General features: G+C 39.3%; 3 protein-coding genes across 4 annotated transcripts; all 3 read right to left on the reverse strand.

The window, feature by feature from the left end:
- Nucleotides 1–22: 22 nt before the first annotated feature.
- Nucleotides 23–3,974, reverse strand: LOC115728058 (actin-histidine N-methyltransferase). The gene is made up of 5 exons (XM_030658383.2): nucleotides 3,393–3,974; nucleotides 2,230–2,396; nucleotides 1,290–1,589; nucleotides 862–1,125; nucleotides 23–593 (listed from the first exon to the last, which is right to left on the reverse strand). Exons 1-5 carry the CDS (start codon nucleotides 3,715–3,717, stop codon nucleotides 216–218), a joined length of 1,434 nt encoding a protein of 477 aa, XP_030514243.1. The 5' UTR covers nucleotides 3,718–3,974; the 3' UTR covers nucleotides 23–215.
- Nucleotides 3,975–5,236: 1,262 nt separating this feature from the next.
- LOC115728102 (probable calcium-binding protein CML25) lies at nucleotides 5,237–6,125 on the reverse strand. The gene has a single exon (XM_048280406.1). The coding sequence runs from the start codon at nucleotides 5,954–5,956 to the stop codon at nucleotides 5,375–5,377; it is 582 nt and encodes a 193-aa protein (XP_048136363.1). The 5' UTR covers nucleotides 5,957–6,125; the 3' UTR covers nucleotides 5,237–5,374.
- A 9,221-nt stretch (nucleotides 6,126–15,346) lies between these two features.
- On the reverse strand, nucleotides 15,347–22,124 carry LOC115728636 (microtubule-associated protein 70-2-like). 2 transcript variants are annotated; one of them, XR_007198694.1, is made up of 12 exons: nucleotides 21,529–22,124; nucleotides 21,310–21,395; nucleotides 20,128–20,193; nucleotides 19,847–20,017; nucleotides 19,573–19,743; nucleotides 19,312–19,467; nucleotides 19,073–19,219; nucleotides 18,873–18,944; nucleotides 18,254–18,787; nucleotides 17,983–18,170; nucleotides 15,799–15,891; nucleotides 15,347–15,600 (listed from the first exon to the last, which is right to left on the reverse strand). XR_007198694.1 is itself a non-coding variant. In XM_030658967.2 (11 exons), exons 1-11 carry the CDS (start codon nucleotides 21,767–21,769, stop codon nucleotides 15,852–15,854), a joined length of 1,872 nt encoding a protein of 623 aa, XP_030514827.1. In that variant the 5' UTR covers nucleotides 21,770–22,124; the 3' UTR covers nucleotides 15,347–15,851. The 2 variants fall into 2 exon arrangements, 1 of the variants encoding a protein (XP_030514827.1); XM_030658967.2 differs by having other exon boundaries at nucleotides 15,347–15,891.
- Nucleotides 22,125–24,769: the final 2,645 nt, after the last annotated feature.

Genomic DNA, 24,769 nt, shown 5'->3' on the forward strand with positions numbered 1-24,769 from the left:
GGGCAGAATGACGGTAAAGACATACAAACTGGGAGTCCGGAGCGGGAAATTTGACCTTACAAGGACCTATCTGCACCAAAATACTAGCACTAAACACCATCGCATAATCAAACGAACCCAGAAAAGAATTCCTAGAAGACAAAACAAGAAGCTATTTTCCTTTTTCTCTGAAAGAAAGGGTGAGGATGAGGACGGCTCGAATGTCATGACTTTGCTTAGCCTTGAGCAGAGACTGTCTCTTTCAACAGCAGCAACTTTATTCTTCTCGAGAGGTCTCTCATCACATCTATGATGAGCGACTTCTTTTGAATTCTGAACGCGATGGCCAGTTTCGTTGTATCAGGAACGCCCTTCTTCAACATGGATTCATCCTCCATTATTTTGGTGGGAAAATGTTCCAATGCGATCGAGCAAAGAGCAATGATGGTACGGAAAGCGGCCACCTCCGTCGCAATTCCGCATGGAGCCTCAGCTGACATAGATTTGAGGGTGCTCAAGTCATGCTTTTGCACCGATTCACTTTCACTTTCAAGGAGCACCCTCAAAGCTGCTAGCAAGCGGCCCTCTACCAAGTCCGAACCTCCTAAAGTCACCTATAATTGAAGAAAGTGCAAAAAAATGCACATTGTCAGAAAGGATCAGAACCGATTGCACACAGAAATTTTTTTTTTTTTTTTTGGTAAAGAGATTGCACACAGATATTGATGTCTACAAATTTTACAAATAGAGAGAAATGCATTTATACTCGTGTGGCATTCCCTGATGCTCAAAGTACAGGCAAATTTGGGCATAAATTCTGAAATAATAAGCGATTTGAACTGCTCTTCTGAAACATAACACCAATATGAGAAAGAAGAAAACCTTGAGATCAGGAGCTTCTCCATCTAGATTTAACTGGGACAAGATTTCTTGCTGCCACGGAGCCGGTGAAGAGAAATTTGGTGATGAAACCCCAGCAGCCAAACTTGCAGCATCTAGAAGAGCTCCATCGTACTTAAGTTCGATAGTGTCATATCGATTTGAAGGTATAACAAACCCATAATCCAGAAGAAAAAGATCATTGCTCAAACAACCATAATTCAGAAGTAAAGGATCATTAACTCTGATTTCTTTCTCAGCAACAACCTGGAGAGAGTTGTAAGAAATGAGACTAACACCAAATATTATCACAACTACATAACAGCTAACAGAACTAGCGACACTAGGTGAACAGAACCTTTCTCCCAGAAATAAAGAGAACACACAGAAAGCAAAAATTGAAAACAAAAAGCGAGAATATGCAGACATGCCTTGACTAGCATTTCCGGTTGCTCTCCACCTACTTCCTGGACAATACGCGCATTTGGCTCGAAATTATGGTTGCACATATCTATGAGAGGAAGCATCATAGGAACATCACTGTAGGCCCCTGTTGGGGACTTATTCCCATATAGCCTAAAGGCTCTAGATGAGACAGCTGACATAGCCCATCCAAGAGAAGATGCATTAATATCTTGTCCTCCAAAAGGATGATCCTTCATGTTAAGATCGCTGAGAGCATTATTAACTTCCTTCTCAAAATCAAGAAGAAATCGGCATCTCTTGTTTACCTGGCATGAATTAAAAGGTTTATCACATGACAGTTACCAAAGAAAGAACCTTGTGTAAGGCATCACTAAGGTCGCCAAGAACATACAAATGCTATGAGCTCTAATGCAAGGTCATGATAGCCGAATAACACAATATCCAATCATTTCTCAGAGGAAGAAAAGAAGCAGCAGCTACCAGGTTCACAGGCAAACTGCTAAGTTTCTGCCACAAGAACAGATAGAGGTCAAGCTCTTAACAGGTTGCAAAAGAATAGAATGCTAACTACATCTCAGAAAGCCAATTGCTCTACAACCAGGAGAATTCAGTAATGATTGCTAGAGTGGTACTTGACCACATACCATTCCCAAGAAGCCTATGACTATCATCCCTGCAATCTAAAAGTTGAAAGATTTGTTGCAGCTGGCAGCATCCAAAACTTTTTAACTATAGGTTACTTGTTTCTTTGATAGCAAGGCAAAATTTGGCTTGTATGCGTTTCCATGAGTTTCTTCATATACAGAATAATTAAGTTTATTCATGTCCAGCAGTGGCATTTCCCCAGTTTCTTGGGCACTTCATATTATGAGCGAACCCTGTGAATCATAGGCATTGGATCGAGGTCCACTTCCTATTTATTTCAAAAATATTTTGGAGGACTACCTGATAAAGTAGAGGAGCATATTGCAAGTTCTTAATGTCCTCTCCCGGAAAGAAAATGGGTACACTGTAAGTCTCAGGAAGATTGCTGATGTAGGGCCACCAGAAGGATCCAATCTTTGATCTTTCTCCAAGAAGCTTTAAACCCAACTTCATCGCCCATAATTCCTCTGCCAATGCTCCCACAATGTCCATTTTACTCATTCAAAACTCATTACAGCCTAATTCCAAAAGTTATAGTTACCAAAAATATGTTGAGCAAAGAAAATCTATAAGCCGTCATGCAGTAGCATGGATGCAGCCTATATTCTAGGACAAACAAAATGTCTACCAATTGCACAGCCTTAAGTGTCAATGAGCTAGCAATACACCATCCACCATGTAACCTAACTTTGTCCAAGTTTTTTCTATCCACAGATTTACATTGAAGACAATTAATCCTATAAGAGAGGGAGGTAACATATTTAGAGAAACAAAACATCAAAAGTTCAAGCCATTTACTGAGGGAAATAAGGGAAGAGGAAGACAAAGTTTACTAATGAAGCCTTTACACTGCACTTGATAGATCGCAACTACTAGTGATCACATTGCTCCACTATCAAGACACAAAAACATATACATATACATCTTGACATCCATTAGGCCCAAGATGACTGGCAAACATGTGAATGACGGAGTGTTAGACATAGAGATATATCATAGCAAAAGCAAAGAAATGCCTCATTTGCAAATTGTCAGCTACCATTCCAGAGCATTCATACTCGACCTACACAAAATCTTGAAACATTCTGAGCTAATAATCGCAAGTTGTAGTAAACGAAGCTACAACAATCTTCATCTTATCTCACGGAATGAAGCCTCAGACTTTAACTCAAGAAGTAACCTCTCACAAAAGTGCAGCATCTCGCCATTGCCTTGAAGCACTAACAACATTATCACCATTGCAATCTATTAACTTAATCCTCTTTTATGCAGAACCCAATCGAATTAAAGTCCGTATCAAGAATCAACTCGAGCTTATATTAGAGGACAAAACAACTAAAGAGGCAAAGAAACATCCATTTAAAAAAAAAAAAAAAGCACCTCAAGCTAACAATGCACACCACAATCGAGACAGGTAACTTCACCAGACTCGGCTAAAAGCAAGAACCCAATTTTCAGCGTACCTGGGACCTTGCTCGCCAAGTCGGCAAGCACAGGTTCGGCCACGTCCCCGCCGTCCGATCGTAACCTCAACGGCACGTGATGGGGAAGAGCAATCAAGTCGGAGCCTTTGGGGATCTTATCGGCGGCGGCCAAGCCCAGGCCACTGAGCTCGTCCTGAGCGATCTTGACGGCCTCGTGCACGAACCCGCCTTCTCGCCCGACCCATTTGATCAGGTCCGGCGCGTGGGGGACGAGGCGCGTGGGATGGGAAGCGGAGGCGGAGGCTGCGCAGGTTAGCGGGCGGTAGTGGATGAGGGAGGCCATGGCAGTCTTGGAAGCAGCCATTCTTCCGGGGAGCTCCAAACGGGTATTAAGCTGCTGTCGGTTCCCAGTGCTCACCCCGACAAAATTCTTCGGGTCTTCGATGAGGATTAGAGTTAGACCCGGTGGCTCGGATGGTCCAGTCTCAACCTCTCAACTCGCAGAGGCCTCGAGAAATCCTTTTTCCCTTCTCAGTTTTCCGCCAGTTTTCCGCCAGTTTAGATGGAAGGGAAACAGTGGAAAAGAAGTTGAATGAAAAGGGCAAATTTGGAATAAGACCTTTTCCCATCATTTTCTCTAATAAAATTCTGAAATAAAATTTTATTTTATATAAAAATCTGGAGTGGATAAATCATCTCAAATAAGACTTTAAAATGACCAAATCATCTCAAAGAAGAACTTTCGGCTGGCTGACAAGCTTATTACTACTCCAGCCGTCGGAAAAGGAATATATTTGGTTAAAAAAGAATCCTAAGTATATATTTTTATTTTATTTTTAACTTTTCTTTCCTTTTCTTTTTTCCTCGTTCCTCCCTCGGGCCTCATCGATGGCCGACAGAGGTCACCGGCCTTAGGCGAGGGCTGCCCTCACCTGGCCTTGAGTCCAGCAAAGGGAAGGGAGAAAAAGATAAAAGAAAAGGAAAAAAGAAGAAAAAGAAAAATAATTCAAAAAGCAAATGACAAAAATACCCTTTGACCCGCTAGGTCATGCCCTTTTTGAAATTGATATCGCTGCTTCAAACGGCTTATTTGAAATAAAAACTACTTTATGCCCTTATTTTGAAAAAAAATGAATGCACTTCATATTCCTATTTGAAATTTTCCCTTAAATTTACAACAATGGTAAAGTATGAAGGAACTTGAAACTTCATTTAATTTCGCAATAATGATTAAAATTGGGTGTGTGTATATATAGGGAGCTGATTTGCCAACCGGCACATATTAGACATTATAAAGGGCTCGGATGAAACTTTTGTGCCCGTCTACGAGTGTGCCTCCAAAAGCTGGCCAACTTGATCAACCCAACTTGTCGACGAGTGCCTCCAAATTGATCGTGAATATTCCCCCCGCGAGGGGGGAATCGGCGCATTGGACCTTCGCGACACTTCCTAATTGACCAAAAAAAATCCTACGTGGCATATTATATTAGAGACCCTTTTTGACTCTGCCACATTAACTAACTGCACTAATCTAATGGCACCACATTTTATTAGCATATCACCTTGACCAGCGAATCCGAGGAAATCCAATCAAGGCGTCGCGTACGAACCACGCGCAGAACATCCATAATCCTTGATTTGGAAAACTCGTCGTGATCTCCAAAAAACAGTGTTGACCAACGAACAAAAAGTCAAGAGGAGGATCAAGACGCAGATGCTGTTTTGATGGAATTTGGGTTGGAAAGCCAAGCCAAAAGGGTTCCAAGAGCAAGAAGGAAGAAAACGAAACGGTGGTGTTCTCTGGAAATTTTTACATTTAGAGAAGGATGAATCGAGTCCCATTAGAACTTGGAACATTATAGACAATTGCTCATGAAACCAAACACATTCGAGGACGAGAACTAACCCCTGTGACCCTCCAACAAACGAGGAGAGAAGATCCAGAGATGCAGAGCGAGAGAGAGAGAGAGAGATGGGTTCGTGGATTGAAACTCTCTCGATCGGTCCGTCTTCGCCATCTGCTAATTGAGGTTGTTGTTGCCGGACGATGTGCCGTCGTAGCGCGAGCCCACCATCATCATCACCTTGAACTCCTCGAAGCTGATCATGCCGTCGCCGTCGCTGTCGACGCCGCCGATCATCCTCCGGCACTCGGCGAGCGAGCTCTCCTCCCCGAGGCTCCGCAGGACCTTGTGCAGCTCCTCGGCGGTGATCGACCCGTTCCCGTCGATGTCGTACACGGAGAAGGCGTCCCTCAGGTTCTCCATCGCCTCGTCGGGGTCGACCCCCTTGGTGTTCAGCTCCACGAACTCGTCGAAGTCGATGAACCCGTCGCCGTCGGAGTCGACCTCGCAGATCATCTTGGTCAGCTCCTCCTCCGTCTCCGGGTGGCCGAGGGAGCTCATGATGGAGCCCAGCTCGGACGCGGAGATCTTGCCGTCCCCGTTGGCGTCGAACTTCTTGAACACCTGCTCCAGCTCCTCGATCTGGGACCGCGAGCCCATCGACGAGGACCGCGACCCGAGCGGGGTGGCCAGCGCGGAGCCTCCCGTGGCCGACGGCGAAATGGGTTTCTTCCTTCGGAAGAGGGATCGGAGACCCATGATCGGAACGGGCTCAACACGGCGAGAGGAAGCAAGAATCGGAATTGGGAATGCAACAAGAAACGGGTGGTGGCGAATTGGCGATCGATCGTTCGTTCGTTCGTTCGTTCGTTCCTTGGGGAGCAGGTGGCTGTGGGGGTTAAAGAGGGGGCCGACGATTGATTTTCCGGGGTCGTTGAAGGGAATTGGTTGGGGGAGACAGAAAACAGAATCCACGATTGATGGGATTGGGTTCGTTTCGGTGCTGCGAACGGGGGGAATTGTGCGGTTTTGATACAGACTATCTTTGGAGGAGATTTTTCGCTCCCTTCTCGGTTTCTCTGCGTGTGTTCGTGCTGGTGCTGGTGCTGGTGCTGGTGATTGCACCACTAGATCTTTGGGGGGGGTGGGGGTTGAGATGATGAATCTGATATTACGTTCGTTCGTTCGTCCTGTCTTCACCATTAGATTATGTGGGTCCCGCATCAGCTCAACGGCTAAGATTAGAGTGGATTCGCGAGCTCTCGAAGCCCGTCCCTCCCGCCCGCCCGCCCGCCCGAATTTTCCTGTCATTTTAAATGGGTGACTTGAAATAGATGCCATGTCGAGCAAAGAGATTTGAAGTACTTAGAAAGGGCTACCTATAAAAGACACATCTTCTTCGAATTGACATAATTTGCATCTTGATACATAAGTTAGCCTTAATTCGTCACCGGATCCAAATTCGTTTCCCTCCCCCTTTCTTTCCCTATATGGCACTCTGCCCCCAACTCTCTCTCTCTCTCTCGATCGGCCCCTTAACAGCCGAGCAAGTCACACAATTTGGTGACTGGCCGACTTCAATCCCGACAAGGTCCGAGGTAGTAATCACTGTCAACCCTCTAATGCAGAGGATGGTTACCAAATGTTGTGGAAAAGAGTGAGTAAGTGAGATCACATTCAACATTTTATAGCTTTCTTAAAACAATTTTAATATGTCTAACGCTATTTTTCTACGCATGCTTTGAAAATTATGCTCTTGAAAGAAAAAAGTCTTTTTAATCCGTGTTTGTTAGTCATGATTAGTAGAAAAGTGTTTCTTATATTCTATTTATGATAGATTGATTGCACACAAGAGATCAGAAACGAAAAAATTTCTCGAACATGGAAGTCTAAATCCTTCATAAATTTACTTAGCATTATTTTAGAATGAATTTTATCATTTCATTCACGGAAAATTTCAAATAAAGACCTAAAATACCCTCATTTTCTCAAATAAGGGTAAGAAGTAAACCGTATTTCAAATAAGGGTCTAAAGTCGTCATATTAGTCTAAAAGAAGGACCTAACCTACCGAAGGGCATTCTTGTCATTTAATTTTTATTTTCTCTTTCTTTTTTCCTTTTTTTCTATTTTTTTCTTCTCCTCTTCTTTTTCTTTTCCCCCCTTCCCTCCGCCGGACTCGGGCAAGGGTCGCCTCGCCAACCGAGGCTCGGTTCGCCTAAGGCCAGCGATAGCATGGGGAGGGAAGAGGGAAAAACAAAAAAGAAAAGAACAGCAAAACAATCAAAATATGAAAAATTATATGCATAGAATTTTTTTTATTAAAATACCCTTTCTTAGAGGGCGGAAAGAGTCACATGCTCACCAAGGCCAAAAGTCCTTATTTGAGATGATTCGGTTACTTCGGACTTTTATTTGGAATAAGATCCACTTCATTCTCTCATTTGAAAAAAATAAGGACACTCTAAGCCCTTATTTTTGAAATTTTCCCTAAATTTAACATGGACTCTTAAGCATTTAAAGTATTGCACAACATTTTTAACATTGTCGTAAATTTTAGCATCCGCTGATATTTCTTCCATTTTCGACGTTAGCACTTCCGCTTCCACATGTCAGACAACTGATGTCCGACGGGCACATAGTAATGCTGCAAGGGTTTGGGATTAGGGCAAAAGAAGTCTAGAACAAAGCTATCAAGAAGCGTTTGGGGCTGCTGTTAGTCCTAGGGCTATGCCATCTAAGGAAACCTCTAATATTGGATGACGATAATATTAAGGAAGGTTGCCATTCGTGCTTGTCACACGCAGATTTTATAATTATGTCAAGTCGTGTCATTGGACAACGCTACTTTTTGTTAATTATGCTATAAAGTTCATAAATCTTGAATTTGTGTCCTACCAGCGGAAGAGCCGATGGCCAATATGGAAAGAAATCGAACGCATGCTAAATTTGCAATAATGTTGTGTGCCTTTCGAGGCAGTTTAAAGTTCGTGCCAAATTTACGACAATAATAGATAAAGGTTGTGCAATATTTCGAGATGAATGAGTCCAGAGTTGAGATCTGGTCCATATTTGAACCATGTAATTACTTATAAAGATCGAGAAAGATGGAGACCAGAGGGCGTGAGCAAGCCTATTATTATCACATGTACACATCAAACAGGCCATTCTTTTGGACTGGACGGGATGACTTCTTTAGATGTGCGCTTGTTCTGCATAACATAAGCACAAAGAATAGGCAATTAGGGAGGAGATACCTTAGTCAGACTAAGTAGAAACGTTCAACATCAATAATCATATTCTACTCCGCTAAGCTTCAAAAGATTATGTTGAAACAAAGGCTGGCGACAACCAAGCAAGACAGCGACGCCATGAAACTTGTCAGCAGCATTCCAAAAACCTACTCCCTAAAATACGACGCAGCATTATGTGCCAGAAAATTAGCAGTCATCTCGTGAGGGGCCATTGTAATTTCCCCAGTAATTTGTTGTTTATATCAACAGTTGTACTCAGCTAAGTCCACCAACTTCATCTACTCATTTTGTATCGCAGGAGGGTATTGTTGAGAATTTTAGCGAATAAAATGAACAAAGAAATCAGACTCTGAGGCGTGATAGCACTCTCTTTACGGAATTATTTGCCCCACAACATTGCTAATGGTTATCGGTAAAAATTTTATAGGATACAACAGAGTCTCAAGCGAGAATATTGGACAGCAGTTTTAATATTTCTCCAAGAACTTTCTAGGAAACAATCGAAAACGAAGGTTCTACTTCTCTTGTTTGGAAAGAATGAAAATTGAAGAAGTTATGAACAAGCAAAATATTTGAATATATAATGAGAAAAGAACACACATTTTTGCTTCCGAAAAGGTGTTAATTCTCACAAACCTTTTCATTGTTCGAAAATAATTTTTTTTTGGTCTAAAATTTGTAATTGTTTGTGTCTAATAATGGATAGTTCAAACATACCTCCTCATGTTCTAAACTATACACTCAACCACACATTTTCATATTTCAATCGGTAATTATTTCTGAACAGGTACAAAAACTTCATAAGTTACAAGAGTGTCTATTTGATAGTTATGTCCGAATAGACACAATTTTTCAAAGGTTATAAAGTACCTTAGAAATAGCCGCTAATTGGATAGACACGACCTTTCAAAGGTTGTAAGAATGCCTTAAAAAATAACTATCAATTGAACAGATATACACTCGTGTCTTTTCATCAATTGAACGAATAAAATAACCGTCAAGTGGGACATGGCACCTCTTCGTTTGTTTTAAAAATAAACTACCACCAATCCCCTACTTTGTTTCATGAGCTCTCTAGAAATTAACCCCAACTTTCGTAAGAAACGACAACATTTCTAAACTCATATGGGTGAAGTATTGCCATGTGTTTCTGTTACTAACAAACATGATACTAAATTTTATTATACTTCATTAAGAGTATAACTCAACCTCTAAAACGTAACAGGTAATACCGACTTCTCATGGTCAGGCTAATGTCGGTATCAAACAATCACTTTCAGTAACTTATTTTTACTCATTAAACCTTATAGCTAGTAATGTGCTAAGGCTTAAGTATACTACAATTGCCAAAACTTGTGTACGGCGCTCACTTTACCGCCAAAAATTCCATAACGATCGCTTAAGTGCTAAATTTTTTGAAAAACAATCATTTTAATGCCAAACTTTCAAAACAATCCTTTAAGTGCCGGATGTTTTGAAAAACACTCACTTCAATGCCAACCCCTAAAAGTCACATCAGCTTAAATATTAGTAAAAAATAGACCCCCTCGAATTTTCGGCAAGTCACATCAGCTCAAATCGGAGTTGGCATTGAAGTGAGCGTTTTTTAAAAAAATTGACACTTAAGTGAACGTTTTGAAAATTTTAGTACTAAAGTAAGTGTTGTATACAAGTTTTGACACTTATAATGTACTTTAGCCGATGTGTTAGTATTAAGTCGAGTTACCATTATTGGTGATTTTAATCAAAGGATTCCAGCTCCATTTCTTTTGAGGTCACATTTACCATATCTCTTGGAAAAGCCTTTATAAAGGAATTGACCAAATTCTTACTTGACTTCACGTAAACAATTGTTATGGTACCATCATGAGTCAATTGTTTCACATACTCATGTCTTACTGATATATCTAGATTTACCATTATAGATACTACTATAAGTCTTTGTTAAAGTAGCTTGACTGTCACAATGAATAGAAATAGGAGGCACAATACTAGGCCATAATTTAATGCCCATCAATAAATTTCTTATTCATTCAGCCTATTTCTCACTTGCTGCTAAATCAATAAATTTGGATTATATAGTTGAGTGAGTTATGCATATTTATCTCAAGAAACAGCACATCCATCTAACGTGAAGATCCATCCATAAGTAAAATGTTTATCTCTCATTAGAAATCTAACTAGCACCAGTGTATCCTTCTAATACAACCGAATAATTGTTATAAAATAATCCTAAATTTTTAGTTCTCTTAAGATAACAAAAAATTTTGGTGATGGCATTCCAATGTTCTAAACTTGGATTACTAGTGTATCTACTCAACTTACACACGAAAAATGCAATATCGGGTATAGTACAACGCATTGCATGCATTAAAGACCCTATAGTGCTCGCATATTCAAGTTATGCTACTGCTTTACCAGTATTATAATTTAAGTTGACACTGGTATCAAACAAAGTATTCATTTCTTTGAAATCACGATGTTCAAATTTACTTAACATCTTTTCAACGTAGTTACATTGACTCAAAGAATAACCACCACTATGTTTTTTAACTTCATTGCCTAAGATAGTATCTACTTCACCCAAATCTTTTATTTTAAAGTTTGAAGTTAGATACTTATTAGTCTCAATGACCCCACTCGTATTAGTTTCAAAGATAAGCATATCATCAACATATAAGCAGATTAAAACACCATAGTCTTTAGTGAATTTAGAATAAATACATTTATCAGTACTATTATGCTTAAAACCATTTGATAAAATAAATGAATCGAATTCTCCATGCCACTGCTTAGGTACTTGCTTAAGCCCATAAAGAGACTTAACTAATTTACATATTTTCCTCTCATTTTCAAGAAGAACAAAACCCTGGTTGTTCCCTATAAATTTCTTCATTTAAATCTCCATTTAAGAAAGCTGTCTTGACATCTATTTGACGAACTCAAAGGTCATAAATGGATACTAAAGCAAAAAGAATTCGAATAGATATTATACGTGCGACAAGAGCATACGTAACAAAATAATATATTCCTTCTTTTTGTCTATAACTCTTGGCTACTAATCTAGTCTTCAAAGCTTGGATAGAACCATCAAAATTGTATTTTCTCCTAAAAACTCATTTGCACCCAATAAGTTTAGATAATTTTGGTAAGTCAGCTAATACCCAAGTATTATTGAACATAATTGAGTCTATTTCATCATCTATAGCTTCTTTCCAAAGAGAAGCGTCTTTAGAAGACATAGCATCACTAAAACTTTTAGAATTATCTTCTAAATTTAATACTAATGGATATTTATTTACCACACTATCGTTCATGTCTCCTTCGACAAGGAAAACACGAGTAATAAAGTCTGGACCTAAAGTCTTCGCTTTTCTTACTTTATTGCTTCGTCTAGGTTCAGTCATGTCTTTGGAATCATTTGTCTCTCATGAGAATCTACGTGTGTATCTATGGATTTTGAATTATTCGTATCTTGCATTTGAGCACTATTCTCAATAATTTCAGAATTCGTAGAACATTTATTTTCAAAGAATTAATTTCTTGATTCTACGATGACGTTTCACTATAAATCAAGAAGCCCATAAGCTTTACTGATTTTAGCATATCTAATAAAGGCACTTTTGATAGCTCTAGGACCAAGTTTCGTCATCTTAGGGTCGGGTATTCTATAGTATGCTAAACACCCAACACTTTAAGATATGACATGTTTGATTTTCTACATTTCCACAACTCTAAGGGCTGACGTTATTTCTTGTGGATGGTACTCTATTGTGAGTGTAACATGCAGCAAGCAATGTGTCTTCCCAGAGATAAATTGGTAGCTTCGAGTTCGAGAGCATACAATTGATCATTTCTCCTAAAGACATATTCTTTCTTTCAGCCAAATTATTTTATTGTGGAGTGTTTGGTGCTGAAGTTTGATGAATAATACAATTTTCTTCACAAAATGCTGAAAAATTATTTAGGAAATATTCTCCTTCTCTATATAAATGAAAGATTTTAATTTTCCTTTCTAATTGATTTTCCACTTCATGCTTATATTTCTTAAGCATGTTAAATGTTTTATCTTTTGATCTTACGAGATAAACATATAAATACCTACTACAATCATCTACAAAGGCAATAAAATACCTTTTACCACCAAGTGTTAACATGCGTTGAATTCACACATGTCATTATGTACTAAATCTAGTAAATTCGAATTTCTCTTAACACTAGGAAATGATTTCTTTGTTAATTTGGACTTAGCACAGATTTCACATTCCTTCATTGCCGTCAAAGTTTATCAAATCTAACTTTTTCATGTTTAGTAAATAGCAAAAATTTAAATGCGTTAATCTACTATGCCATAAATGAGGAAAATCAATAATATAAGTAGAAGACACGATATTATTATTGATGCTCAGTTGATACATGCCTTTGTTGGCGTAACCCTTTCCCACAAACAGTCCATTCTTCGATAGAATAACTTGTCGGACTCAAACAAAACTTGAAAACCTTTTTTACAAAGCAAATCAACAGCAACTAGGTTTCTCCCGACTTTGAGTACAAACAGTACATGGTTGAAATTCCCACAAATCACATATTCGAAGGATCGGATTGGAAAGGATAACGAGCTCTCCCCTTTCGGGGTAACCTTCTCTCTAGAAATAAAATCTAAAATGACTGTACCTTAGCCAGTAACCTTTGTAAAATCTTTATTTTCCATTTCGACCTCTTGAAGATGCACTTCAATAGTCTTTTCAAAGTGCTTGAAAATTGATCAATCCTTGCATATATGCACCGTTGCACCAGAATCTACCCACCAAGTAGATTCAAAAGTGGCAGAATTGATTTCAGAAACCATAGCCATAGAATCATGATTTTTCTCAGAGCTATTCATATTTGCAAACTTGGTTGAAACCATAGCCGCGTAGATCTCTTCAACCATATTTGCATCTGTCTTTATTGTCGAAGTGTTCTTGTCTTTGAATGTGCTCTTGCGGTACCTACGCTTCTTTGCATAGTGGCCTTCTTTGTCACAAACAAAGGAATAACCTTTCTTCTTCCGCAGCTTCTTAAAATTGCATTCTCTCTTGCATTTCAAGTTTTGGTGGATTTTGGATTGAAATCCATTTTTCTCCACAGCATTCACTTTGGTATCATACAAAACGGACTTATCACGTAAACGTGACTCTTCCTCAATGCGAAGATGTTTCTGTATTTGGTCCAAAATGATCTCCTCCGACCCATGCAGCATCCTTTTTCCAATAATCTTTCCAACTTGGAGGCAATTTCGCAATAATTGCTCCAACTAGAAAGGATTCTGGAATATCCATCTTGAGGACATGAATTTTATTTACCAGTACTTGCAATTCATGGACTTGCTCTAATAAAGGTTTAGTATTAATGAACTTGAAGTCAAAATACTTGACAATCAGATATTTGATCATACATTCTTACTCCTTCGCTTTGTATTTGAACTCGAGAGCATTCCAAATTTCTCCGACAGATTTATCTCGGTGAACAAATCATATAGCCAATCGGATAACACGTTCGTAACATGTCCTCTACAGAGCAATTCATCATCCTTACGTTTCTTCCTCTCCTTATTGACCCTTTCAACATCTATTGCACTAGGCTCTCCTCCTTCAATGGTAGGCGCTGAATCCGCTACAAGCATCAAATTGAGGTCGAGGATACAGGAAATCTTCAGGATAGTGAAGAGAAACATCATCTTGTCCCTCCATTGAGCGAAATTGTTGGCATCGAATTAGTCCGGTTTCACCATATCCCGATTCATAACCTTCATTGATTCCGATTCCATTGTTCAAAGAATAATTCCTTAAAATTGTTGAGAATTTGAGCGAACGGGATGAACAAATGAATTAGACTCTGAGACGTGATAGCATTCTTTTTAAGGAATTATTTGACCCACAACATTGCTAATAATTACCAGTAAAAATCCTCCAAAATACAACGGAGTCTCAAACTAGAATATTAGATAGCAATTCTAATATTTCTCCAAAAACTCTCTACTAAATAATCGAAAACCAAAGATGTACTTCTCTTGTTTGGAAAAAAAGAAAATTGAAGAACAACTTATGAGCAATGAGCAAAATAATTAAACATACAATGAGAAAAGAATACATCTTTTCGCATCCGAAAAGATATTAATTCTCATAAACCTTTTCATCGTTCGAAAACAGTTTTTTTTCTTTAAAATTTGTATATGTTCATGTCCAATAACAAATAATTCAGACATACCTCTTCATATTCGAAACTATACATTGTTTTTGTTGGTCAAAAATGTTTGAAATTATACATTCAATCACACATTTTCATGTTTAAATCAATAGTTATTTCCGAACAGACACAAGAACTCCAAAGCTTACAATAGTGTCTATTTGGTAGTAATGTCCGAACAGACACAAACTTTTAAAGGTTATACAAATACCTTAGAAAATAACCGCCACTTGAATAGACAAGACCTCTCAAAAGTTATAAAAATGCCTTAGAAGTAACCCACCAATTGAATAGACATGATCTTTCAAAAATTGTAAGAATGCCTTAAAAAATAACTATCAATTGAACAAATACACTGATGTTCTTTCGTCAATTGAACAAATAAAATAAACATCCAGTGAGATAAGACACCTCTTCTTTTATTTTACAAACAAGCTACCAACAGGCAGCACTGGCTCAGAAGAGTAAATTACTTCTGATTCCACCGTACCAAAAGGATCATATTTTGACGTTCGCCACCAAGCATGCAAAAATAGATTACCATCTGTCGATTCTCTATGGTATTTCCATTAAGACAAAGGAAAAGGAGAATCCAAAACATGCCAGACAAAAGCAGAAACGCACCTCCAAAAATAATCATAAATTAGTAAACCCGCTAGAAGTGTAGATAGGAAAAAAAAGCAACTTGACTGTTTAACATCTGATTACAAGAATATTAACAAACAAAATGAACAACAATCACAGTACCCGTTGATTGCTTACATATACAAACTGCCCCCAGACAAAAAGATAAAAAAAAAATATGTCAACTGATGGAAAACGAAGGCCAGAAAGCTACCCATAAAACAACACAACCACTGCCACTCAATACCCGATAAAAGGTTAGCCCAGCATCAATGCCTTTGTCCTTCTGTCTCATTCTCTAAGCAGATGAATAACATTCTAAGTTAGAAGCACACAAATATGATTCACTGTTTTGATCTCTTTATGACTCTCCTACACTTTACCAAATTCTATAGAGACAATGGCACCGGCATGACAGTTACAAACTTACAATCTTATAATCAACCTCTAAAGGGGTCGACGAATAATAAAAGAAAAAAAAAACCGAGGAACTCACAAACATAGCTTATGCCAACATGTTCCTTACAGCTCTTGCATATGGGCTTCTGGTTATTGGGTGCTGCGTGTTAACCCAGTCCGAGCCACATTCCTGCACAACAATGGGTATTTGTCAATGCCATGGCTATACAGGGAAGAAACAGATTCCAGACTAGATCTACTAAGGGAAAAAATACAAATAGAGTGAAGGAAGGAAATAATTAGTCGAATATAAGGCTCACACCACGACTAAGGAAACTAGTTGATCCAACACCACGACAAGTACAAAAGCCTACATGCAAACATTTAGGGTAAAGATGGGCAATGCCAAATCCTTTCAAACTTATTTTGACTACCTTGGAGTTGGCAAAATATCGCCAAATAAGGCATGACAAAATTTTGATCTCACCTAATTCGTCAGAATGAAACAGGGTCAAGAGACAGTAGGCTTGTGCAAGTAAAATTTTAACCAGCAAGTATGATCAAACGTAACTTGCATATCAGCATGAGATGCAATGAACATTAGATTGTCAGCTATGTAAAGAAGTTGAATGTTCCTGCACAGCTTGTTTCTAAGAAGGCAAACCACAAGCTCAATGTGTTAGATTACAACCAAGAAGCCTACCATGTAAATGTTATTTGGGGGTTGGGAAGAAGTTTAAAGTACTACATTTTACCCGACCATAGTTTGTTGTACCCTAGCTAGAGATGCATTTAGAAAAGCCTTGTACATAAAAGCAGACCATAAATAGGGGATGTGCCATGTATTTCGATGTTTCAATAAGTTATAGGCAACGTGCCCATATACTGATGTGAACTCCCCCAAGCATAAAACGATCCTAGCCAGAAAGCCGAAATATATTGTTCTAATGCTTCCATTAATGCAAACATCGGATAACTATATCTGAGACAAATATAAGTACTTTATGATAAGGTCATTTTTAAACAGCAGAAAGACAAACACTTCATCATAAATTGAGCTTGATGAACAAGCTAAAAAAGCCCTTTACTGTACCACCAATTTATCCAAGACTAAGATCTATAGATGAATGCGCCCCATGATGAATTGGATGAGTGTCTTTCTTTTGTCGGAAAGAGGTGAAGATTCTTTTCCCCCTTGCTAGGCACCAAATATACGGTCATTAGAGATTGACAGACATGATACTGAACCCTAGGGATGCGCATGCCAAACACATTCATCTTCCTACTTCAAAAATTTGGTCTGAATCAATCACCACACTTATTCTCTTGGGTCACTCGTAGGAGCATGAACCTGTGTGCTCCGATAATTACCTACCATGGGACAAAGGGATTGCCACACCCAATCGGGATTACTCCAATGCTCAGAGTACCAATGACCCAATTTTTACCCCAAAAGAAAGAATGTGATATCAGACAGCGTCATTATCTTAACCCAAACATGACAATTTTACAAGTACATGACACTTTTTGACCAAGAACAATTACATGGCTTCAAATATAGGAGTTGAAAAAGTACAAAGAGTTGTAGGATTATGGTACAGGCTCAACAAAAGGAGACAGAAAAAAGGATGATTTCCATATGTTAACAACCAAAAACCCGACAGGATTAATTCTCTGAGGATAAATACCAGATAGTAACCAAGTACTTGTTAGTTCTGACACAATGACACTAATGTGTTTTCTTCAGATGACAAGGAGGATAAAGTTCACATGAGTTTTGACATGCAACCAAACATGACTACTGACAAGACACCAAGTCGGTGCATCGTCATCCATGTCTAAGAAAAAGCAACTCTTATACACCACAAAATAATAAACTTAACTCAGATACAGACAATAAATATCTGGTTTGATTCACCTCAATAACATAATAGAATTTCCTAAAGTTCTATAAGCTCAGTGGAGCACATCTAAGATTCTTTGGGTAAAAAAAAAAAAAAAACATCAATAGAGCACCAAGAAGGCACTGGGAGCATGTAATATTCTATGGGAGAGGTACTATCAACTCAAGCACATTTAAAGCATAAAAGAAAAGCATAAAAAAAGGAAGCGTAAAGCAAAAGGTTCAAGGCAAAAAACCAAGACTCTGCCCCTTACCACTTAGGGGGCTTCACCTAATAATCTTTCATACAAGTACAAATAGGATGTCAACTATTCCTTAGAAATCATAATGTAACTTCATTTACAGAAATCAGAATTAGAGCGAGTTTCATTGAGTTACCTTCCCGTTAGCAGTTGAGAACTGCCGATAGGATTCTTCTGATTGCTAAACCTTTTTGATCTACTTTCATGTTCCTTGTCTACCCGCATAGCAGCAACCTCCTTCTCCATCGCAGCTACTTCCCTTCTCATCTTCTTTGCTTCAACCTCCATGGCCTTGGTTAGAGTTTCTACTTTTCTCGCAAGCATCTGCAGTGCAGGAAATTATACCAATAATAAACTGAAAAATAAAACTGTAGGATATCATAACAAAAGCTTGACAAGTTATCAACCTCTATTGCATCATCCTTGTCTTTGAGGCTTTGATCTTTCTCGTGACCAGCTTTCCTTAAAGCTACAACTTCCTTTTGTAAGATGTCATACAAAACCCCAGGAACAGTGTCTTGAGTCTCAGCAGGAGCGAATTCATTTAATTTGTTATCGGAGTTTCCCTTTGAGAAGTCCTTTTCTTCTCCCTCCTTGGATGCATCACACGACTGGTTTGGAGAGTAATTTGCACCAGTTCCATTGGAAAGTACTTTACCCCTGTCTAAAGATCTTGTGCCGCCATCAAATGACCTCGATGTTCCTTTGGCATGTTTCAATACCGTAGTAGCACCAGAAGAGAAAGATTTTGATTGCGAAGCCGTTTTCCTGGATAAGAGTCCACTTGCAGTAAGCCTCGACACATTATCAGCCCCGCCAAGAGACTGGCGCCGGGAGGGCCCATTGCTGATGCTCCTCCCCTCTAATGCACTACGATTACTGCTGCCTGAAGATCCCCTCAAACTCTCCTCTACTACTTTGAGCCTCGACTGATATCTCTCCTGAAAAATGTGGAAGATGAGACTTCAGACCCTGCCTAAATACTCCACGAAACTGCAACAGCCATAGATGCAAGACAAGTATCACCTTTAAAAGAGCCTCAGATCTCGCTGCTCTCTCAGCTATAGCAAGTTTATCGCGAAGTTGCTGCATTTCTCCCTGTACAACTCATAAACAGCAACATAAACTTTTGAGAACAGAATGTGCACGACATATTAACTCCCCAGAAGCAAGAAATGGTGACAAGGGGCCTTCAATGCCAACAACTAAGATAAGATAAGAATTACCTGCAAGAATCTTCGTTCTTCAAGCCATTGCTTGACAGGCATTACTTTGTCATTGGCATCTTTCCACTCATTTGCTACCACAGTGGCCACTCTGTTTGCGGTCACCTTTGCTCGGGCCAACTCCCTGTCAAGGGTTCTCCTTTCTTCCTGGAAAAAACAGATTATCAATAAGAACTGAAATAAGAGATTGACTCAATCAAAATCCTCTAACTGTGCATGCCGTAATCCAAAGGAATTACATTCATCTCTTGCACTTTGCGTTGATAATCCCTCACAGCATTTGCAGCTGCACCACCAGCCAGAACAGTCTCTTCCAGCTCCCTTACGGTCTGTGTAAGCTTTTCAACCTCAGCAACCTTTTGCCTGTGCAGTCTGTCCAAAATTTTATTTTCTTCCTGGTTCAAGAAGAGAGGACGAGTTTGAGAAATAATTTTGCATAAGTTCTGAGAATCAACCCCAAGTTCGGATAAAGTGCTCAAAAATCCAGCAGCCAATTTAACCTGGCAAATTTCGATTTGTTTCATCAATTCTTGATTCTTATTTTGGAGATCATCCACCATAGAAGCCTTAGCTAAGGCAACCTGAACAGTCCTCTCAGCTTCTAGTAAAGCTGCTTCTTTGGATTTAGTAAGACGATCTAAAGCTTTGTTATCATCTTGAAGCTTTGCAATCTGCATAGAAATGAGGCAAGTATCGAAAATTTCAGATCACTGGCTTCCATCATGTGGTGCCTTTTACTTTGAAAAGGCTAGTCACTCATGGAGGAGTCACTACCTCCTGCTTTGCAAGCTTAAGCTCAGCCTCCAAAGGAGCAAGAATGGCTTCAATGGGAGGCATGTCGTCATCCTTCTGAGCAGCGTGAACCCTTCGAAGAGTGGCTTCAGCTGCAAATTGAGCTGCCATGGACGCCTTCTTCTCTTCATTGATTTTCTTAATTTCCAGATTCTGTTGTTCATTTTAAAGATGAAAATAGCTTGATGAGAAGGCACAGAAAAGGGGCGTGTAAATATATTTTCATACATTGGGAAAAACTGAAGAAAAGTTTCAGTAGGTACTTTATTTTCAAGAAGCTTCTCAGTCAACTTGAGCTTCTCTTCCACCTTAGACAGTTCTTCAGTGAGCTACGGCACAGAGACAGAGACAGAGAAGTCAATATTTATCTTGCTTACTACCAAAGAAAGAAAAAGAAAAGAGAAAAGCAAAGATAGTGTTAAGAATATCTAAGGGAATAGGTTAATAATGTTTTACCCTTACAAAATAGCAATAACAACAGTTCAGCTTCTTGCATTTTGTGGAATATGCCATATGGGTTCTCTTGAACAATGTAGGGCTGCATTATCTAGATCCAGATGCTAAGGGTGCTTTAGTGTGTTTACCGATATTTCTTTAAGACACAAAGTCACATTATCGAGTAGTATCATCTTTAAATCACCGATACTCCTAATAAACCACCTTAATGAGTATCTCTTGTTTCACACTTGATTGGGATGTCATCTAATTTCCATCGCAAATACACATTCAGATTCCATTGGTCCTTGCATGCCCACAGTCTATTAGAGCTCTCGTGTCAAAAGCACTCATTTTATGCATATGTTGATATTCCAATAACCGAACTCTCCAGCCGCAAAAAATTGCCCCAAAATGGCCTTTCAAACAGGAAAGCCTTCTATTAATATGGTACATGTACATGGAAGAAAAATCTAATATCAGCCAGATGTGAGTACGGAGATGTGCATTAGTACCAACAAATGAAACTTTCAAAGTGTCGTATGTCTTTAACTATTTAATGCATGATCTAACTCTGACTATCCACATAACAAATGCACAAAGATTATATCCCTGAGACAGATAAGGAAGATATTCCCCCATGAATGTGCCCCCTGACATCCACTGAGCTGCAAGGCAGTGGCATTGAGCAAGAAGAAGACAAAATCCAAAATATGCTGACAAAACCTGTAAGAGCCATCAGGAGGCGGGCAAACGAAGCAAAAATCTTTCCTTCATGATATTTTAGGGACACGAATCGTTTCACAATGTGAAGAAGCAAATGCACTAACCACATACTTCAGTAGCCACATCAATGATGTTAAGATAATTCCGAGTAATTTGCTCTAGATTAGAAAATATACAAATACTATCGGAGCCCGTATGAACAAACGTAAATTTTACGACATAGTGTCAACGCAACAAAAATAGCAATGTAGAAAACAAAATGGAAGTATAGGCGATGATATCACCTCCTCAACAGCCTTCTCTCTGAGTCGCTCAGACAACTTCAGAGCCTTGATCTCCGCTTGGGCCTCCCCTAGCTCTCTGTCCTTATCTGAAACCCCATCAAGCCACACAAGTCACACGCGCACGGTGAGAAACGCAACAAATGGAGCTCAACATCCAAAAACACGCCAAATCAACTCGAGAATCCACACGGAAGCCGCTGGATCCAACCGCATTCGCACCTCTAACTTCGTTCTCGAGCCGATTGAGCTCGACCTTGACGGGATCTGAGCCGTGGAGCAGGGCCATGAACTCGCTGTCGGCGTCGAAGCTGGGGCGGACCGAGGTCCTCCTCCGGGAGCCGCTCCGGCCCTCCTTGAAGGACGCCGACACGGTGAGGGGCGGGGTGGCCTCCGCCCTGCCGTTGCTGCAGCTGGTGGTGAGCTCCGCGGGCACTCCCCCGTCGCCGGACGCCTCCGCCATCGCCCGATCTGATCAATGCTCCTCCCCCACTCACGCCCAAAGATCCATCCACTAGGGTTTCGACCACAGGCGAGAGAGAGAGAGAGATATCCGCGCGCACAGAGAGGGAAGAGGGGGAGAGAGCTGGGAAGAAGACGAATGCGTTGTAGAGAGAGGGGGAGAGAGAGAGAGTTCTGGGTTTTCTCTCTCTAAAACGTGGATTTAAATCTGGGTTTAGAGGACTGACAAGACTGGGATGGGGGGAGAGGAGTTGGGAGTGTGAAGAGAGAGAAAGTAGAGATTAGCAGAGCAGAGCAGAGAGAGAGAGAGAGGGGCTTTCGCTGTTAATCTCAGACAAGTGCGCGAAAGGAAAGGGAACAGTTCAAGTGTACTCCCTTCTCTGCTGATCTTTATTTTTATTATCTTTTTTTTATTTATTTTAACCACCGCTACTTCTCTCCTCTTCTTTTTTTTCTTTTCTTTTCTTTTTTTTTAATCTCCTTTTTTGATCTTTTTCAATTTTTCTTTCCTTTTTTTTGTTCGGACCTCCGGTCTCTTTTATTTTTACTTCTTTTGTTTTTACTTGGGCCTTGTCTCTATGATGAGCGGGGATGCGCAGTGCGCACCGTGCCGTCGGAAAAGGAATGCATTTCCGAGCAAGTGTCGTGCGTGCTTCTTCTTTTTTTATCTCTCTCTCTCTCTCTCTCTTTTTATAGTAAATTTGGCTTTTGTGTTGCGGTTAGATTTCTTTTATCGGTATGTTTCGTGCGGTTTTTTTTTTTTTTTTTTGAAATTGGAAAAAATATATATTACTCATTGAATTTTACTTTCACGATGATAATCACCGCGATAAATTCGAATAACCGTTGTGAAACGAAGTACTACCCGTCGAATCATTGTATTAAGTGGCCTTATCATGCAATATGGAAAAAGAGCCGATGATCGCAATCTCCCCCTAGATAAGTTTAGCCGCTTCTGCAACGATGTTGTACTCTTGTATCATTTGTAAGGACTCAAATGGATTTATGTGAATCTGAGTTTTAAAATGAGCGCACCGACGAGAACTAGAAAATGGTTGATGGTCTCCTCTACGGTCTCTTTGTGATGATATCCTCTGTGCTCTCATTTTATGTCTCTATGAATTTGCAACTAGAGATGCGTATGGTAACATTTTTGTTCTCTAAAATAATTTTTTTCCAAGAATTCTCCGAACGAGTTTATGAGCAAAATGATGCATTTAATAACTGTACAAAATTTTTATTCCCAGAATAAAAAAAAAATACCGACTATGGAGATCGGTGACCAACGAGGGTCACCAATGATCATCGAAGATCGGCGGCGGCTGGGACGACGATCGACGGTGGACTCGTGGTTGTAAAAACGAGTATTAAGTTATACTGAGCTTATTTTTTTAAAAAGACATTGTTTCTCTTTTTGTTCTCGAGAACAAATTTTTTTTTTTTACTTCTTATTTATGTTTCAAACTTATTCCCTAGCGACTAGCCACCGATCTGTTTTCGAAAATGAAGAAATCAACCGGCATAGATAAATGGATTTTTTTCTTTTCTTTTTTTCTATTCTGAGGAACAAAAGAGAAAAAAAACATAGGGAATCAAAAACGTTAACAAATCAGGCCAGACATCCACTACAACATTAAGGTGAAGTCATGAAATGATATTTAGGAACAATTAATGGGTGCTCGGAGAAAGGGAGAGTATACGTCTTTGAATGACCGACTCACATACCCACTACAACATTAATAAGTGCATTTCCATAAATCCAAATAAATATCGAAAACAATGTCCTTCAATTCGGCAACCACACCACCCCCCTCCCAAAAAAAAAAAAAATTTTGCAATGCAAAAAGAGAAAATCGTATAAATTAAGTGGGGCCATTTATAAAACGGTTAATACTATGAAAAATCCTAAGCTAGTGCACCTATGACAAATATACCATAAACTGCTCTTTTTACCACAAAAACCCGCAAATTGATATATCCGTGATAAATTTACCATAAACCATATTTTTCTACCATCAAAAGCTCCAAACCGGTATATTTGTAATAAATTTACCCTAAACAAATTATTTTAACTACTAAAAATCTCAAACTGATACACATGTGACAAATTTACCCTCTGTTAGTTTCCGTTAAATTGGATTAATAGCACAAAAACCCCTAAATTGATACGCATGTGACTACTAGAGGGTAAAAACCATGAACGTGTACATCCGACAAATGTCATGTGTCATCCAAATCAGCAATTTGACGATAAAATTTAACGAAAACTTAAAGAAGGTAAATTTATCAAAAGTATACCAGTTTGAAATAAATTTGTTAAAGGTGTATTAGTTTAGGGTTTTTAATGGTTAAAAAAATAGTTTGCGATAAATTTGTCACATGTATACTAATTTGGGGTTTTTCGTGATATTAACCATTTATAAAAAGAGAAACCAGAGGAACCGGAAGAAACTGAAGGGAGAGCTGGTGAGGGAGCTCAAGGGGTGAGATTTGAAGACCCTTCACGAGATTGCAATGGGCAAGTTGAATTTCGAAAGATTCTCAATTTTATCTCAAATTGCACAAAACACATAAGAATTTTCATAATCCAAAGGTTATTTACAAGATTACTCCTACCCCATCGTATCTTATTTCAATTTAAATTCGGACGGATTAATGCAGCCTTGTACTATTTCGTCACATCACACAATCTGTAATCTTAAGTTCTAACCGGGTCAAGTTCTGTCCGGCTCGGAACGGTCGGGATTACCTTGTTACGCTAGTCCCACCCGGTCAACTTCCCCACGTACGAATGTATTCTCATCTCAACCGTCGAATCGAAAAGGCATGACAAGAAAAGAAAGAGCTTGATTATGGATCACGGTTTCCTTTGTCCTGGAGCGTGCCACGTGGCCACAGGTTTGTGGAGATTATTCTCTCTTTGTCACCTTTTGTCCTAAAACCAAGTCTTTTGACAAGTGTAGGAAGTCCCATTTGGATGGAGCTTTCGCTGTTAAACGCT

This window comes from Rhodamnia argentea, chromosome 6, assembly GCF_020921035.1.
Source record: "Rhodamnia argentea isolate NSW1041297 chromosome 6, ASM2092103v1, whole genome shotgun sequence".
Taxonomy (NCBI): domain Eukaryota; kingdom Viridiplantae; phylum Streptophyta; class Magnoliopsida; order Myrtales; family Myrtaceae; genus Rhodamnia; species Rhodamnia argentea.